Raw genomic sequence first — 17,258 nt, 5'->3', positions numbered from 1 at the left:
GTTTATAAAGTATACACTTGAGGCTGTTGACAGAAGACAGATGGTTACTTATCAATATAATGTAAAGTACGATGGTAAAAGTTGCCTCTTATATCGAGTTATCTGCCTATACAACGTGTAGGTGGAATATAGGGGCTTGCAGGTAATTTTGTGGAGTGTGCTTTCACCACGCTTTGAATTAGTTTGCATCGAGGTGTGCACAGGTTATTTATTTTATATTTTTTAATGAAACTTTACCCTTTTTTACATTTTAATTGTTTTTTATTTTAATTTAAATAAGCTGCTAAAGCTGGTTATGTACAAATGATGGAAACGGGACGAAGATGTGTAAATAACTTTTAAAACCTTTATTATACAAAAATTTGGTTAAAGGATTGTTTATACTAAACCTTGCCAGGAAAATTCATACTGCTCATCTTTAACTGGTGAGAGAGAAATAGGGAACCAAATTAAAAAAAACGGGTTGCGTATTATAAGGTTTCTAAATGAAATTAAAAATGTATGCACCAGTTAATTGTAACATGTGCTAACGTTGTGTACATTTTTGAATTTCTTTATTTTGAAATGTATTTGTTTAATGCGATTTTATTAAAGTAATTTTAAATTAATGTGTAAAATAAATAATAATAATCATATTTAAATTATCGTTTTTTTTTTGCCTGTAGTAAGAGTTGCACGTACGTATTTTGTTCTACAGTTCAGGCGATCTCAAAACTGATGAGTATTCTACAGAAAGTAAAAATGGCTTTCGGTTTAAGTTAGCACTATTATTTTCTCTTTATAAATATAACAGCGCCTCGTCTCATTGATGATGACCGTTGATCGAAAATGGCAATCGTCTGATTACCATCATTTTCTTACATTTTTTTATTACTTTTTACCAGATGGAATTATATTCTTCTATAGTATTTATCAATGCCATAAATGAGTTTTGCGAACGTCTAAGGAGTGTTAATATCATGATTATCATCCACTTTACTGTATACGTCCTTAAACGGAAAAATCGATCACGTAATAATTATCCTAGATAGTTTACGGTAGATATTATTAATTCGATAACTCAAAAAAAGTAAGAAAATGTTTAAAAACAATGATCTTCTTTCACATAGAAAACTAAATTCAAGAATACCGTAAATTTCTCGCTTTCATAGGGGAACAAGTTAAATGTAACCCTTCTAAACTATGCCAAGAAACATTCTTCGTGAATTCCCGGTTTCATGTTATGTGGTGGCGAAAAATTATTTGCCTTATTATTCAGCAGTGTATTTAGAAAATTTTGTTGCAAAGGGTCCATGATTTTGGATTATGTGATAGCTTAGTCAGTCTTTTTTTTACGAGCGTAAGTTAAGGAAGTTTTGTAATAGGGTCTTTCCGGCGAATGATTACTTTCATGCTTTTCTCGACGGTTCATGACCTAGAAAACGAAAAAATAGGTCCCCTGTTTCCGTCTGTTTGTCGTCTGTCGTGTCTGTGGTCTGTTTGTGTAGATTTTTATTAGATAGATAATCTCCAAAATTACTAGGTCGTGCAGATGGTGAAATATTAACCAAAATTTGTCTAATCATCTCCACCAACAATTTGATGACGTCCCCTCATCGTAGTATACTCCTGCACCGTGGTTTACGAGTCCATTTTGAATTTTATCATCACTATACTTATTTTTTTGTGCAATATACTTATTACACTTAGCCGGGTAAGTGTCGGAATCTTGGATTTGTGTCCTGTCGCCCGTGTAGGTTCGAATACCATATTTATTGAACGTTTTTACAACTCCACCGGAAGCTAAGGAAGTATTGCAATATGGTCCTTTGAGCGACTGGCTACTTTCACGTTTTCTTGACGTTTGATTATCCCTAAAATACGAAAAAGTGGGCCTCCCGTTTCCGTTTGTCTGTCTGTCGCCTGTGTCGGATTATTAGACAGATTATCTTCGAAATTATTGGAAAAATCATATTCCTATACGAATCCGCCTTGATTTTTTACCCTGGACATCCAGATTTTCCCAAAACGATCCAGATTACATTATCACATTTTTTACCAATGCAAGAGCAGGGACATGTGGTAAAAAACTCGGTGGCCGTGCCGCAAAAATGTTGAATTACTAACACGAATGTCGCTGGTTCGATTAACACATGTGTCACAGTTTTTTTACATATTAAATCAGAAATGCTTCACCCTATTTTCTCGAAAATTTGAGAATGCAGTAATGTTGCATCGGCCTCTATTTAATCATAAGAAAAAATGCTTCTTTGCTTTTTGTACTTTAGCAGTGCACATATCTTTGTTTCAACTTGTAGAGGTTGTCATAAAAAATAAATAAACCTCGTAAAATTATTTTTTTTTATTTTTCGAAGACGCTGTATTCGTTCGAATGTACTTCAGTTCCCTCTAAATAACCTTAAACCAATTTCTATAATCATTTTTGGTGGAGAAAAATAATAGACTGAACATTCTCGTTATAAATCTGCGTGTTATTCTGGTGTTTGTTAGGAATCCAACTTAAGATCTGTACGGTTTTTACTACCGACTTCCCGAGTGTAAGTGAAGGAAGTATTGTAATCTTTACGTTTTCACGACCTTTCATCACCCCTAGAGTACAAAGAAATAGGTCTCCCGTTTTCGTCTGTTTGTCTGCCTGTCTGTCCCTCTGTCCGTCCGTCTGTCTGCTGCTTGTCGCATTTTTATTAGACAGAAAATCTCCCAAAGTACTGGGCTGTTTGTTCTCAAATTTGTATTGATATTAGGAATATTATGTAGACAGTAAAACGCTAACCAAAATTTTTCTACTCGTCCCCATCAATAATGTAATGACGTCACTTCAAAATTGTACAAGTAAATGGGTTTTAAATTGTATGAAATAACATAGTCCTGCACATGCATTTTATGACGCCGTATTGAGTTTTTATCTAAAACGTCCAGTTTTTTGGAAAAAAGTCAAATTTATAAAACAACATTTTGCAATTTAATTTTGAATCTGCAAAACCGAGTGCTTTGAAATCTTGCAGATGTTTTAAAGTTGTGATGAGCAGGATACATTTTTAATCAAAATCCCCTCCAAAAAATTGATGACGTTAGCTTAAAATTTTGCCGAATAAATATAGTTAAATAAAATAACCTATAAAACAATGATTCGCATACTGCCGAATTTGTGATAAACTAAAGCCGGCCATTCACGTTCCAACTTTGCAGTACGATTGTATTGGATACAACTGCTGCACAATTCTGTTGAAAAGCAGCAGTACACACACACACACGTTACGACCTTGCAGTTAGAAATTTGCGATCGTGGTGACAACATGTCCGACGAAATGAGGAAAATGTACTTTAATAGCTGCTCTCACAGTTTGTATAACGTACACTGTCCACACACGATCAAATTTCCATCCAATACAACACGATTGTACTGCTACAGACAGACTTGTTCACCAACCGTCCACATCCAACCGATTTGCTTGAACGCATGCACAGACGTTCAAAAACACTTCAATTTCGTCTATCCAACACAATTGTACTCCGGCGTTGGAACGTGAGTGGCGGGCTTAAAAAAATGTCAAAGTAATCAGTATTGATCGGTTTGTCCAATAAGAGGATCCAAATTTGATAATTAGTGTGAAATTACGGGTAATTTCGTTTGTGCTCGACGTCAATAGTGACTTTTTGTTTTCTATTTTGTTATATCTTGTATTCATGATGTCGTATATTCATCTATCTCCAGTGTTGGGCAGTATCTAGATACTTGTATCTAATAAAAGTATCTAGATACATTTTTGGGTATCTAGTATCTGTATCTAGATACAATCGAATTTAAGCACAAAATATCTGTATCTAGATACAAAATTAATGGCGTAGATACAGATACATTTTTTTATTTCACTTTTTTTTCAGTAGTTATTAGTTGAGTTATACTAGTAGTAATTTTTGATACTTCGTGTTGGTGATTTAGGTCACATAAACAAAAATAGAGGCAAGAGGTCCACTAATCGTGTTCTGTCACGGAAATTTTCATATTTTAAATACCATCATTTCCTACATTGTAGCCTTCAGTACTTATACATCTTGTGGTTACCTACATTTAAAATTTCAAATTTGGCGCTACAACTAGATGGCAGCAGTGAGGAGGAAGCAGTATGGGACACGACGGGATCTAAACAGAATTTTAATAAAACCGCTCGTTCGAAGATTAAAAATTAGTTTTACTAAAAAACCGACTACAATCTTTAAATGTAATCCTGAGGGGTAATAAATCTAAGCCATGGTAAGATGGTATTTTAAAAACCATAACCCACAATTCACTATTCACTGCGTTTTACCCTTATCTGGGGCAATGCATTTTATCTGTGTACCTGAGCAACCAGGGTCCGGTAGGCCCGCTGGTTGTATTTCCGTTATTAAATAAGAGTAATTTTAATAGTAAAAATATTTGTTTAAGGTATGTTATTATTTTTAGAAAATAATAATTGCGTGTTACATAATAATTAATTTTTTCAATTAACACAAATTAGTTCTGTAATCGACTAATCAAATGTTCAATACATACATTTCTCTCGCATAAATCGCATATTTGTTACTGTTTTATACCTTTATTTTTCAGACAAATGTAGCATTTTTTCCTGTTGCCACATGTGTCATTTCTTCACTTTTTATATTGTTGGACCTAACGCGAGGAGGGCTTGGTAGGTCCGTTTTGCCCTAGAATGTGTCGATTATGTTTAAGTGTAAATCTTGGGCAATAAAGTTAATATTTTTACAACCCTCGGTAGAATAATTTATCGTGATATATTCTCAGAAATCGTGAAACGAGATTAAAATAAAATGAGTTTCAACAAAAATCTGAAAATTTAAAGTTGCACTCTGGTGATTCCGGCCTGCCAGGCAGCCTTTAATCCTATAAGGGGTTTAAATACCTTTCTAAGAAATTGTACTTATTTTGCCTTTTTAAACGGAACCAGCAATTCGTCCTAAAATGTATATACCTGCCGCACCGGGATAGACGATTATCGGACATGGTCATAAAAACATCGTAAGCCGATATTGAAAAATAATAATTTATGACAGGTTGCCGACAACAGACCTTCAGCATAGAATAATCATTACCCGTATTCTTTTGAAATATTAATTTTAATGCTGGAGATAATTATTAGATATACCTACTCAAACATAATTTGGATACTGTAATATGGGAATAAAAACAAAAAAAATATTCTTTTTAAGCGTACATAATAAATATTTCACAATTTGCGACACATCAAAGAGCGAAGCGATGGCCTATTTGCAGGAAAAAAGAAAAACATTTTCAGTGTTGAATAACCATGCTACAGTAAAGTGTTTATTTTTTAAATTTAATACCACAATCCCTTCTTCTGCACCTGTGGAACGGGTGTTTAGTAGCGGAAACCAAATTTTCACACCAAGAAGAAATAATTTAGGTAACAATACGTTCGAAATGTTGTTAATTTTAAAAAATTTATTAAACAATACATAAAAAAATACATAAACATGTTTTCAGTTATTTTATTCGCCAAAGCTTCAAAAAGTATTTTGTATGTGTATCTAGATACATTTCGAAAAAATCGAAAACAATCTGTATCTAGATACTTTTAAAAGTATCTGTCCCCAACACTGTCTACCTCAATCCTACTGGTGTGAAAAAGCGGATCTATTTGGTGCCTGATCATACCTCAACAGATGAAACATGATTTTTTACAAACTAGAGACGAAAAATATTTAAGAAGAATAAAGTTTTATATTGCGGGGTAAAATTAGGAAGTGATCAATTAATTTAACAATGTTTTAAACAAACTGAATTGATTGATTAACAATAAATTAGCAATTCGCGAAAACCCGTTAATTCTACGCCAAAATGACACGCCGAAGTTGTCGCTCTCAGATCGAAATGAAAACTGAACATAAAGGACCGAAAAACGCCACCTTGTTCACGTAGCTAATTTGACAGTCACGTCATCGTATGGCACGATGAGATTGCAAAAATTATTTTTCATATTTTGACAGGAAAATTCCACTTTGTTGGTGTTAATTAAACAAAATTTAAACATTTTGAGTTGTTTTTAATAACTTCATGTTTGTAGGAAAACGGTTTTCTGTTTAATTATGACTTATTAATACTTATCACATTTAAACTGTATAAATAATGTTAATTATGTTTAAATATTGTTTACTGTGTCATGATAATTTATAATTTTTTTATTTTGTCCAATATGCTAGTCACGGACCCCGATAAATTCAAATTCAAATCGTACTTACTCTGTTTTCGGGCTTTTTTGGTAAAATATCCACTTTCCTTCATGTTCACAGCAGTAAGGCAAAACATTTTCACTAGTATTTATTAATAACAAATTAGAAATTCACGAATACGTACTACTTTTAAGCCAAAACGGGTCTCCAAATGCTCCGATGTTGCTGCCACCAGACCAGATATTGTTTACTGTGTCATGATAATTTATAATTTATAATTTTTTGATATTTGTCGAATATACAAATCACGGACCTCGATAAATTATAACACATTTCGTATGTACTCAGTTTTCGCGCATTTTTGGAAAAATATCCACTTTCCGTCTTGTTAGTTAACAGTACTAACGTAAAAGATTTTCGCTAATATTTATTAGCAATAAATTAGAAATTCGCGGACATGTGCTGCTTTTAAACTAAAATGGAGTTCCGATGTTGCTGCCACCAGACAGAAATCAAAACTGAATACAAAGGACCGAAAGACGTGAACTTTGCTCAGGTAGCTCACGTGATAGTGACGTCATCGTACGTCACGATGAGATTGCTAAAATTATTTTCTAACCTACAATAACGATATACCGGGTGTCTGGAAAATGGCAGATTAACTCCCCGCTACGCTCTTAACAATCAGCTGGTGAGTCTGGGAAAAATAATTAAAAAAATCCTTCTCACATTTTGGTGGAGTTCTAATCATTTTAAAATTGGTTCTTTTGCTACGTTCAACAACTAAACAACTCATTCATTATCACAATAACTAGTAATAAAACTTTTAGTTAATATTTTTCTCGCCCATGACCATGTTTAATTACAATTTCAGTTAGAATGCACAAAGATATGGCTGTGCTGTTTTTGTAATAATTTGATAAAATTCCATTTGACCACAATGTTTGCCTGATATAAAGCGAAGGTGGATTTCAGTCACCATCGTTACTAAGAAACCAGAAAGTAAGCCGGAGGTATTCACGCATTAGGTGTGTGCTGTGTTGCCAATTTTTCTTTTATAAAATCACGTTTTTTTTCGTAATCTACATCGTAAAGAATTTTTTTATTATTTTTTTGGGACTCCTGAAAGTCCCGTATATAACGTACTGAAGAGTTAATCCGCCATTTTCCAGACACGCGGTATATTCAGTATTAAGTAGAAGCGTGCTAACTGTATGTTTCAAATGAGTTTCTTTTTTACAAAATTTTGTGATAAATTCATTACTATTTTTACAAGGACACGTATATCAGTTTGGATATTTCCGCTCTAATGGTGATAATAACAGCATTTTCTGTAAAATGTAAAATGGAATGAACCGTCCCTGATTCAATTAATAAAATAAATTGATTCTTTCATTAATTTTTTTATCACCCTCTATAAGCAATTCTAAAAAATATATGTAAATGCAATGATAAATCGTAGGTATAGACTCATATCATATTTTGCATACTTTAAGTCGAATTTATTTGCGAATTTAATTGAGATGATGACCTCAAGTTTGCATGGGGGGGGGGGGGGAGGGGTAGTAAAGTTCACTCTATCACGCTTTAGTCGGCAGGGAAAAATTTATACCAAAGAATTTTCGCAAATTTACAGCATTAGTTTAGTCTAAACGGAGTTTTTTTACTTCCCGTACGTAAGCTAAGGAAGTGTAGTAATCGAATCTATCGGGCAACTTGCCAGTATCATATTTACTCCATGTTGCAGGATCCTTAGAGTACGAAAAAAGTGATCCCCCATTTTCGTCTGTCTGTCATGTGTGTCAATTTTTATTAGACAGTTAGTTTCCGAAAACACTGAACTGATTGTTATCAAATTTTGTATGTATATTAGGAATATCATGTAGCTGGTGAAACGCTAAGCAAAATTTGGCTAATCATCCTCATCTAGAATTTGACGTCATCCTCTGATTTTTTTTTTGGAAATACATATTTAAATTTTTTGCAGTAACACACTTCTGTACTTGTAGTTTATGAAGCCGCATTGAGTTGTTATCCGATGTATCAAAATTTTCAAAAAAAAATTCAAACACCTTTTTATAAGCGTTTAGCTAATTATTCCCACCACCAATGGGATGTCATCTCATCAAAATTTATAATAAAAAGTTTTTTTAATTTCATCAAATAAGATACTCCTGCACTTGTGGTGTGTGAATCCGTGTCGAATTTTCATCCTAGACATTCAGAATTTTTGGAAAAAATTAAGAACTGAATAACAATATTTTACAATATAACTTTCAAACTGCAAAACCAATTGTTCTGAAATCTTGTAAATATTTTCAGATTATCGTAATCATGCCACAAATTTGGGAATACAATACTGTTATTATTAGTATCACACTACACCTAACCAATGTGATATACGTGTCTTGGGAAAATTGTTGATGACGTCACTTTATTTGTGTTTGTTTGTCACCTTCGGATGCTGAAAGCTGTAAACGGTAGAACAAAATCTTTCATCAATATGTACATTCTATTGGTCAAACAAAAGTTCTTATCAAAGCGTAGTCAGACGTAGTTGGTCAAGATGTACGGTAAATAACTATTGGGTGCTTTCCTAATTTGGTCCGAAGAGATTTAGTTCATTAAAGTTTAAAATGATACCTCCTGACTGAAATAACTGGTAGCTATATCCGTGAAAGAGTGAAATAAGTAAGATCTGACAGCTCTAAACTAGATATCATGTTGCTAAAGTTTCTTAAATTAAAATACTCTGCGAACAAAATGAATACGCAGAAAGCAACGTTAGATATGAGAACTCTTTAACTCGAACAAAATGTAAGTGTATCGAAAAATACTCACACAACACTCAAACAAACTGAAATACTTTAAAAGTTGCTCCTATAGTCAGTCACTTTTAAGAAAGTTTTTTTTGTTCTGGTGTATTTCTAATTTCTAAAATTCAAGGAAAATTTGCTAAAAGTACAATTATATTATTTACAAAAATTTAATCTGAAGTAATTAGTACGTCTGAAAATTACGACAAAAAATCTTCGGGAATGTATATCTCAAAAACGATGCCTCGAATAAGAGAAGTCGAATACTTTTTTCCGGTCAATCAGCAGCCGGCAGATCGACGTAATGATCACCGGACATTCTGTATGCATGTGGCTTGATCTTGCCACGTGTGTTTGGGGTGCATTAGGAGTTAATTAAATGCTTTCGTTTCAGATGGAATCGTCAATTAAACCGAATCAGAAAGGAGGTTCGTACACAGCCCGTCAAATGAAAAAAGCCAGGAATATTTCGATCTTAAAAAAACTTGCACTGCTGAAATCGTTTGGCAAGCCAATAAAATCGCGATGTCATTCTCGTCTGTTCTCATCGTTCCGGTCGATGATGACGCAGACAGGGAGCCGTTAGTGACCACTGAGGTATATTTTGTTTGGTGGAAGTCATCCACGTGGCGGGCAACATACCCTGGGGCACGCTAGAACATGGCGTGATGTCCACTGCCAAACGACTGGTGCTGAGTTGGCGGGGCCGAAAGCAGTCACATGATAGTTCGGTCGGGCGGCTGGTGGGACATGGCGGAGGTGGTGCTTTGGGCCCCGGGGACAACCACGAGCTTGATGAGATCGCTGTCGTATCCAGCAACGCCGATCCTTGTCACGTCAAGTATGGCAGTGGAACTACACTATCCACCATCAACGGACCCAGGCTCGTCCCGGGTAAGTCATTAAATATCCATTTCAAATTGCCGGTTAGGTAGTGTTAATAAAACATAGGAATCAAAGTGAAGATAAATGGTCGGACTGATTACAATGCTGGTGAGGTTATTGTTTCTTAGACGAATCCAGCGATGGACAATTAGTTGTGGGAGTAGTGTTTAAGTACGAAAATGGTGGAATACTAGCAACTTTATTTGCTGTAATGTTTTGGCAACAACGCAAAATTAGAAACAGATAGACAGATCAATAACTTAAGTATTAATTTAAGAATAACCAATAATGCTAATAAAGATAACTACGCCATATGTTGTCATGTTCTTAATACTGTTAGGACTAAAAAAAAACACCTAAATTGTAGGTATGTAACTGGAGCATATATCGCCGGAAGTAACAATCTGATGATAGACCTATTTGGGCTATTGAAATAATAATTAATAATTGTGAAAATTCTCAGGAACTTGAAGCCATCATTTTATTCTAATTTTATACTACGTAAAGGCAATACAACTGTGCTGCTTTGTCATAACATAGCCCTTTTCATGTTCTGTCACGATACGTTCGTGTTTTTTAACCCGAACTTAAACAAACAAGAGCTGCATATTTTCTAAAGTTTAATAACTACAGTGTTCCTTATATTGCCATCCGTTGTGTTCCTATTATTGCCGGAGGTAATATTTAGAAGAACCGCGATAATAAAAGGAATAATGAAAAAAATAATAATGTCAACTATTTTAATTAAAAACATAAAATAACAACAATTTTAATGATAACATAAAATTGAATATAAAAATTATTCAAGACATGACAAATGAAAATTTCTTTATTAACATTATTATTATCATCTTATTATTCAATAACAAGTAAAACTTGTTTATAACTAAATAAAAAGATTTTTAATTTTACTTTATATAGCAAATTAGCATATGGCAATATTTGAAGCAATATGTTCCAAATCTTGTCATCCACACATATTTATAAAAATGTCAACAAGTCATCACTGTTGACATATTATCATATTTAAAGAAAGAACACGTACTAATTAATCTATTGACGAAATTTTAGCTTTCAGGTTTTAAAACTTAATTTGTCAAAAAATGTTAAACCTTGAACGGAAGATTATTTGCCTTAGGTAACTTACTTATTATTTATTACGATCAGATTTTCTTAAAAAAACTGTCGCAAGTAGAAAAGTATAAAAGAAGTACACTTGTTTCTTTTTTTTTCCGTAAATTACTGTATATTTATAGTTTCAATTTAACAATTTAAAACTTATCATTAATCCCAAAAAGCTTTTGCTTTTTTTGATGTTGTTCATTTTACTTCTGTAAAATGTAGGTACACTTAAGGTTATATCTAACTTTAAAAAGGTGGAAGTCATTCCCGTTTTGGAAAAAACAATACATTGTTTATAGGATTTCTAAAATTAAAGCGTATGCCTATGCTCATCGAGTTTTATTTGTGCACTCAATATGATAAGAACATTGTTTTTTTTTGTTAGATTTTCGTAATTATTACTAAAAATACAGATAGAATATAGTCCTAATGTTGGCGATCAACATAATGTGTAATCGAGTCATCCTTGGAAAGGATATATAATGTCATTGATTAAACCACATTGACAAATATCAAAAAATCAGACACTTATTTAATAAGCTTTTTAATAAAATGAGTGGGAACTTACAAAGAAAATTGGTACAGGATTAATTCAATTTATTAAACAAATAAAATTAAATTATAATAAGTACTGAAAATGTTGCCCATTTAATAGTAAACATGAATGAATACTTTGTCGAACTTTATGGATCACATGTCTGAACATCACGTTATTATCTGTCTGTAATTTCCTTTATTAATTTCAGTCTTAACTGCTCCAAATTGTTGACACGTGTCCTTAAAAGAGAGCTACAGAAAAAGATCTCAACACAAGAGCTTGAGGGTAAATTCCCTGTATTTCGACTTATGATCCGGTTGTCAGAAAAGTCCGTATCATAGCTTTTGTGGTCCTAGCCGATGCTGCCGATCGTGAAGTTGTGGTATAAAATTTGCCAAAATTTCTTGCTGAATTTCTAGTAGTGGTTAAGTTTCCCTTGGAAAGGCTTACACTGAATTACTTAATCACATACTTATTGTTTCCATGATTACCCTCAATAAATAAAGGCTTTACTATTGCTCATAGACTAATTGTGGATTTTCTGTGCTTCATGTTCTCATATTTTGAGAATTAATGTAACCACTCAATTTAAACTAGGCTTCGTCTGTAAACATAGTTTTCTCCAACAGTCGGTCATCAAATGTGTCCAAAAACTACTGACAATAGATAACCATAGTTGGAAAATTGCCTTAGTTTTGTTAGAAACTTTTAAATGACGTAACTTTAGACGCAGCATTAAAGATATCATTTCAGAGAAGGCATACTGATTCAATTCCTAGGATGGCTCACTTACAATAAAGTTGATGGCCCGATATTACATGCGATTTTCTAAATTTCTAGTCTAGGCAGGCTGGGCTTTAGAAACCTATTTTTCATACGGGGTGCATCTAACATAAAATCGGTCAACTTAATAATGGCATTGTTATCCATTTTTGAATAGTATGTAAGTTTTTTGATTTTCAATGAAAACCATTGTAATTATGGCATTAAATAAAGAATTTTCAACCAAAATTACTGAACATTTACTTCTGAAGTTTACAAAAGTTTGGTGTTTCCAACGATATGACTTTTTATTCCAAAAATAACCTAAATTAGAAATTTAAAAATTGTATGCTGCTAATACCTATTACAGTGGTCAGTACAAAACTGGGTAAACAGTTATTGAGAATAGTGATGCATATTTTGTTGGTAAAAAAAAAACACTGTACTCTGATTAATCAACAGTACCGTATCATACTAGGAAACAAGTTGCAGTGATTATAATAACAAGATGGCATATCTTAGATAAACAAAAATAAATTCTAGACTTGTACTAGATAGTAGGAAACAAAATTGACAAATTAATGTCAAAATTTTATATTTTTTGAGATAAGCCCTACCCCAAAATAAAATAAAAATAAGTGTAGCTTAAAAAACTACAGATAAAGATGCAGGATGAGAATCAGTTTTAGTTAACATAATTTTGTTACGACATCAACTTTTAAGTACTGCAAAATATCAGTTTTGATAGGTACAGTGTAATGTTTATATTTTAAACAGGATGTAGGTATATGAGAAAAATTTGAGATCACGTAATCAAATTTGTTTTTTGAATAAATACATTTTTTTTCCTACTCCTGTTGAATAATATAAGGATTATTAATTAGTTTTTAGTTGGCAAAATTCCTCACGAATGTTATTATTATAGGTACTCACACCAGTGAGTACCTATAATTTGGAAAGCTTCTTCCTATTGGTTCTTGTCAGTGAGTAATTATTACTCACGGGAGGCGTAGCCAATCATGAGGTTCGAAATTTCAAACTAGGCGATTAATTGCACAACCACGGGGACGTGGTATAAACCCTCGCTTCAGAAATTATGCCTGAAGTATAGTAAAAGCGACAAAACAAACGTCATTAAACTTGTTGCCAGAAAAATCTAGGAGGAAATGTCAAGCTGTGTACCAGGCCTTCATGGCGATTAAACAGAAAAGTAAAGTCCTTCTCTGAAAATGTCTTCCTCACATATTTTAGAGAACTATCCGAAAAGTACAAACCGTCATCTTTATGGACGAATTATTCTGTGCTAAGAAGTAGAATGGATCTAAATAGTGGGATTAATATAGCAACATACTTTAAATTGTGCAAAGGAGAAGGTTTTCAACCAAACAAAGCAAAAACGTTTACTTCACATGAAATAAACATATTTATCACCGAAGCACCAGACGACATATATCTTGCGACGAAGTTAAAACATTTATTGACTATAAATGAAATATTAATTGAAACAATTTTTAAAGTTGCTTTAATCATGTCGAGCAAACGAACTACACTTGATGCAGGTTAAAGTTGTAAAAGACATTGGATCTGCTTTTTTTTGTAACCATCCCTTAAACCAAAACAAAAATAGTTCGAAAATTTACGGTAACTGATAAATTCTATGAAATTTGTAAAAAATATACTAATCTTCGCCCGGCTGCTGCACAGGCTTCTTTTGTTTTAAATTACCAAAGGGGAAATGTACGGGACAAAAAATTGGTATAAATAAATTTGGAGTGAGAAACAAATAATCGCATATTTAAATCTACCGAATTCCGAAAAATACACGGGACATTGCTTCAGAAGATCCTCTGCGACTATACTGGTGGACGAGGGTGGAGATATTACGACATTAAAAAGGCATGGTGGGTGGCGGTCCACTTCATTGGCCCAGGGATACGGCAAATAAACTTATGCAGTCGATTCAGTGCGCATCTACGTCATCAGCAGCGCAAGAATTCTTTGGCGATACGGTTCAAGAAGAAATGGCCCATATAATGTCAAAGCAAGAACGTACAAGTACCTACACGTCGTCCACAGCGAAGGAAAACCTTCCAACAATAAATTTTACAAACTGTTCCAATTTTACTTTTAATTTTGTCACAAAAATGACTAAATAATAAATTGCGAATACAATTTTTGTTTGTAAATTTGATGTACTATTAAATCGTCGTAGAAGTATAGTGTTCCACTCGCGGGTAATGGTGATTATTCACTCAGATAAATTACATACTCGCCATTCGGCTCGTGTTTAAACTCATCTTCGTGAGTAATCTCCATTATTACCTGCTCATTGAATAATATAGGTACTATTGATTAGTGATTTACAATGTGTACGATAACCTTAAAGGATTTACACGATTTCAGAGCGCTCGGTTTGAAATTTCCAAAATTAAATTCTACATGCACGATGTTGCGAAATTTCAATTATTTTACTTAAAAATTTCACAAGTCTAGTTATCATATATTTAAATATCGCTAACACACGATAAACAACAGATAGAGAAAAGGCAGACCTATTTTTTATAATATTAAAAATTAGTGAATGATAAAAACGTTTCTTGAATAAACTTAACAAAAATTTTTGCAAAGTTTGTTGATGAAATCTTATACTATTAAACGAGCAAAGTTTGTATATATATATATATATATATATATATATAATGGGTTTCTCGAAAACGGCTCTAGCGATTTCGATGAAATTTACAGGTTGGGGTTTTTTTGGGTCAAGAAATCGATTCATCATAGTTTTAATTTCTAAAAATTACAGCTTCATGCATTTTCAGCAATTTTCAGGCAGTGAATTATATTTGTTGCTAGGCAACATCAGATGACACTACACGAACACGAGATTGTTTTATAAGAGAAGTTTGGGTGACAGTCTGACAGTACGTTTGACGTACCTTTTTATCTTCAATTGTACGTACCGAAACATACTCCACTGTATAGAGGACGTTGAAATTCACCTCCTGAGGTGAGAAAATTTACCAAAAACTAAACAGTGAACGGATAAAAGGCACACGAAACTGTGTTGAATTGAGATTATTTTGTCAAGCATTCATTTCAGAGGTTCCACGGTCAGTGTCAAAATGTGATCGTTTTCGGGGATGGGACCGTGTTATTTGAGTTTTTGGGCTCAACGTTTCTCACACTTTCGTAAATGGCATCTTCGGGAGCAGGGTTGAGATTGAGAAATTAGGAATAACACAAAAGAGCACTATAACTCAGTATGTTAACCACACCAGATGCGAAACTCTTCTGGCAGTAAGAATGTGGTTGTGACCTTTTTCTAGAGTCGAGAGAGAGAACTAGGAAAAAAAAAAGAACGACAGAGAGAAAACTTGGGTAACAAATGAGATGTCAAACAATAATTCCAGTTTTCTGTTCTTTAATCTCTACATGTCACTTATCAGTGTTTAAAACAAAGACTGCTTATGGAATTTCTTTTTTAATGTGTATTTTTAAGTAGCGCGTGTACTTCAAAATGCATACTATACGCATATTTATCTGTCCTAATCTGATCTAATACTACCAAACGAGCCGAGTGAAACTCGGTCAACCAGATATTATAATATTATTATAGTTACTATACAAGACCATCAAGATATCTTGTGTTACTGCAAGATAAGCTACGTCCTAGATTCGTTGACACTCCTTGTACTAAAGTAAAATATCATGTTACTGTAACATAATGTATATCAGTCTTTTATATAGGTTATACGAGATTTCTTATTTCTACATTTGTGGCAATGCAACCTGAAATGTATGTTTTCCCCTATCATGAAAATTTGGTACTCTAAATTTAATTTGCTCACTTATCTCGATAGAATCAATCACATTATGCACAAGATGAAATAAAATTTTTATCTCTTCTAAGTTTGAATGGTTGAGTTTGAAATCTCTACAACAAAGCAACTAAGAAAAGTCTCTATTAGGATATGTAAGTACATCCCATCACACAGGTGAAGTATATACTTTAAGTCTCTGCACTTCCTAAATTATCGATGTGACTATTATAGATAGGCGTTATCATACTTGAGGAACTGCGAAATGTTGAGAAACATGGAATTACCATTCACCAAATCCTTCGTTTGCGCCCGGGAAAAGAAAAAATTAAGGAGTTGAGTTGCGCTGCTCATCATGTAGTATCGAAACATTTCTTTCCTTTGAAAAAAAAAGAAAAAATCAAATTTAGGCCTTTGTAATATTTTCAACAGAATTCACTCAATCACACTTAGTCTTATTATAATCAGTATTTTTACGTGAAATACGAGATCAAACGGTAAAAAAATAATGGGTTATTTTATTCCCAATATTTATCTATTACAGCGTCAGTCACTAAGCGCGTGTACCTCGATATCTTAGTATAGCGATAGAAAAAAAATTACAGACCGAAATAGTATATTTTCGATTATACAGAGTGTTTTGTTTTCGGTGTACAGCGCACATCTTAGTTTAAATTAAATAGAATACCCCAAATATTTTTTACATACTCTTTTTAGCCTTTTTCTAGGCTTTATAACCGTAGCTTATTTTTCAAACTCTGATGCGACGTTGCTACATTAATCCAATTTACAATCTAATTAAACATATGTATTAAAATAATAATAAAAAAAAATTGCAATATTATTTTTAAGATCTCTGTTGCAATATTTTATGGAGATATAAACAAAGGTAGAGTGTTTACAAAAAAAGCTTTACAATTTTCAAATATCGATTCAGGTTTTTTAAATAGAAAACCCTGTATTTTATTATTCTATCTTATTCTATCTTTAGTTCTCTTTCTTCTCATATGTCGGTGTCTCTTAAAAAAGTAAAAAATTTCAATAACTACCAACTTCAAATACAGAAGATACTTAATAAAAAAGAAAGACAACAAAAATAGAATAAGATACAACAACATACTC

At 33.0% G+C, this 17,258-nt stretch overlaps 1 protein-coding gene across 4 annotated transcripts in view; it reads left to right on the top strand.

The window, feature by feature from the left end:
• Positions 1–17,258, top strand: part of LOC135122480 (uncharacterized protein) — a 311,894-nt gene that overhangs the window by 29,085 nt on the left and 265,551 nt on the right. For all 4 annotated transcript variants that reach the window (XM_064046674.1, XM_064046673.1, XM_064046671.1 and 1 more), the window contains exon 2: positions 9,403–9,902. In XM_064046674.1, the coding sequence (XP_063902744.1) occupies positions 9,677–9,902 (226 nt within the window). In that variant the 5' untranslated portion in view covers positions 9,403–9,676. The remainder of the gene's footprint in view (positions 1–9,402; positions 9,903–17,258) is intronic.

Source organism: Zophobas morio, unplaced genomic scaffold, assembly GCF_036711695.1.
Source record: "Zophobas morio isolate AGI-343-1 ecotype UQ-CSIRO unplaced genomic scaffold, CSIRO_AGI_Zmor_V1 ptg000005l, whole genome shotgun sequence".
NCBI lineage: Eukaryota > Metazoa > Arthropoda > Insecta > Coleoptera > Tenebrionidae > Zophobas > Zophobas morio.
The sequence above is the reverse complement of the archived record's forward strand: the minus strand, read 5'-3'. Positions and strand labels throughout refer to the sequence as shown.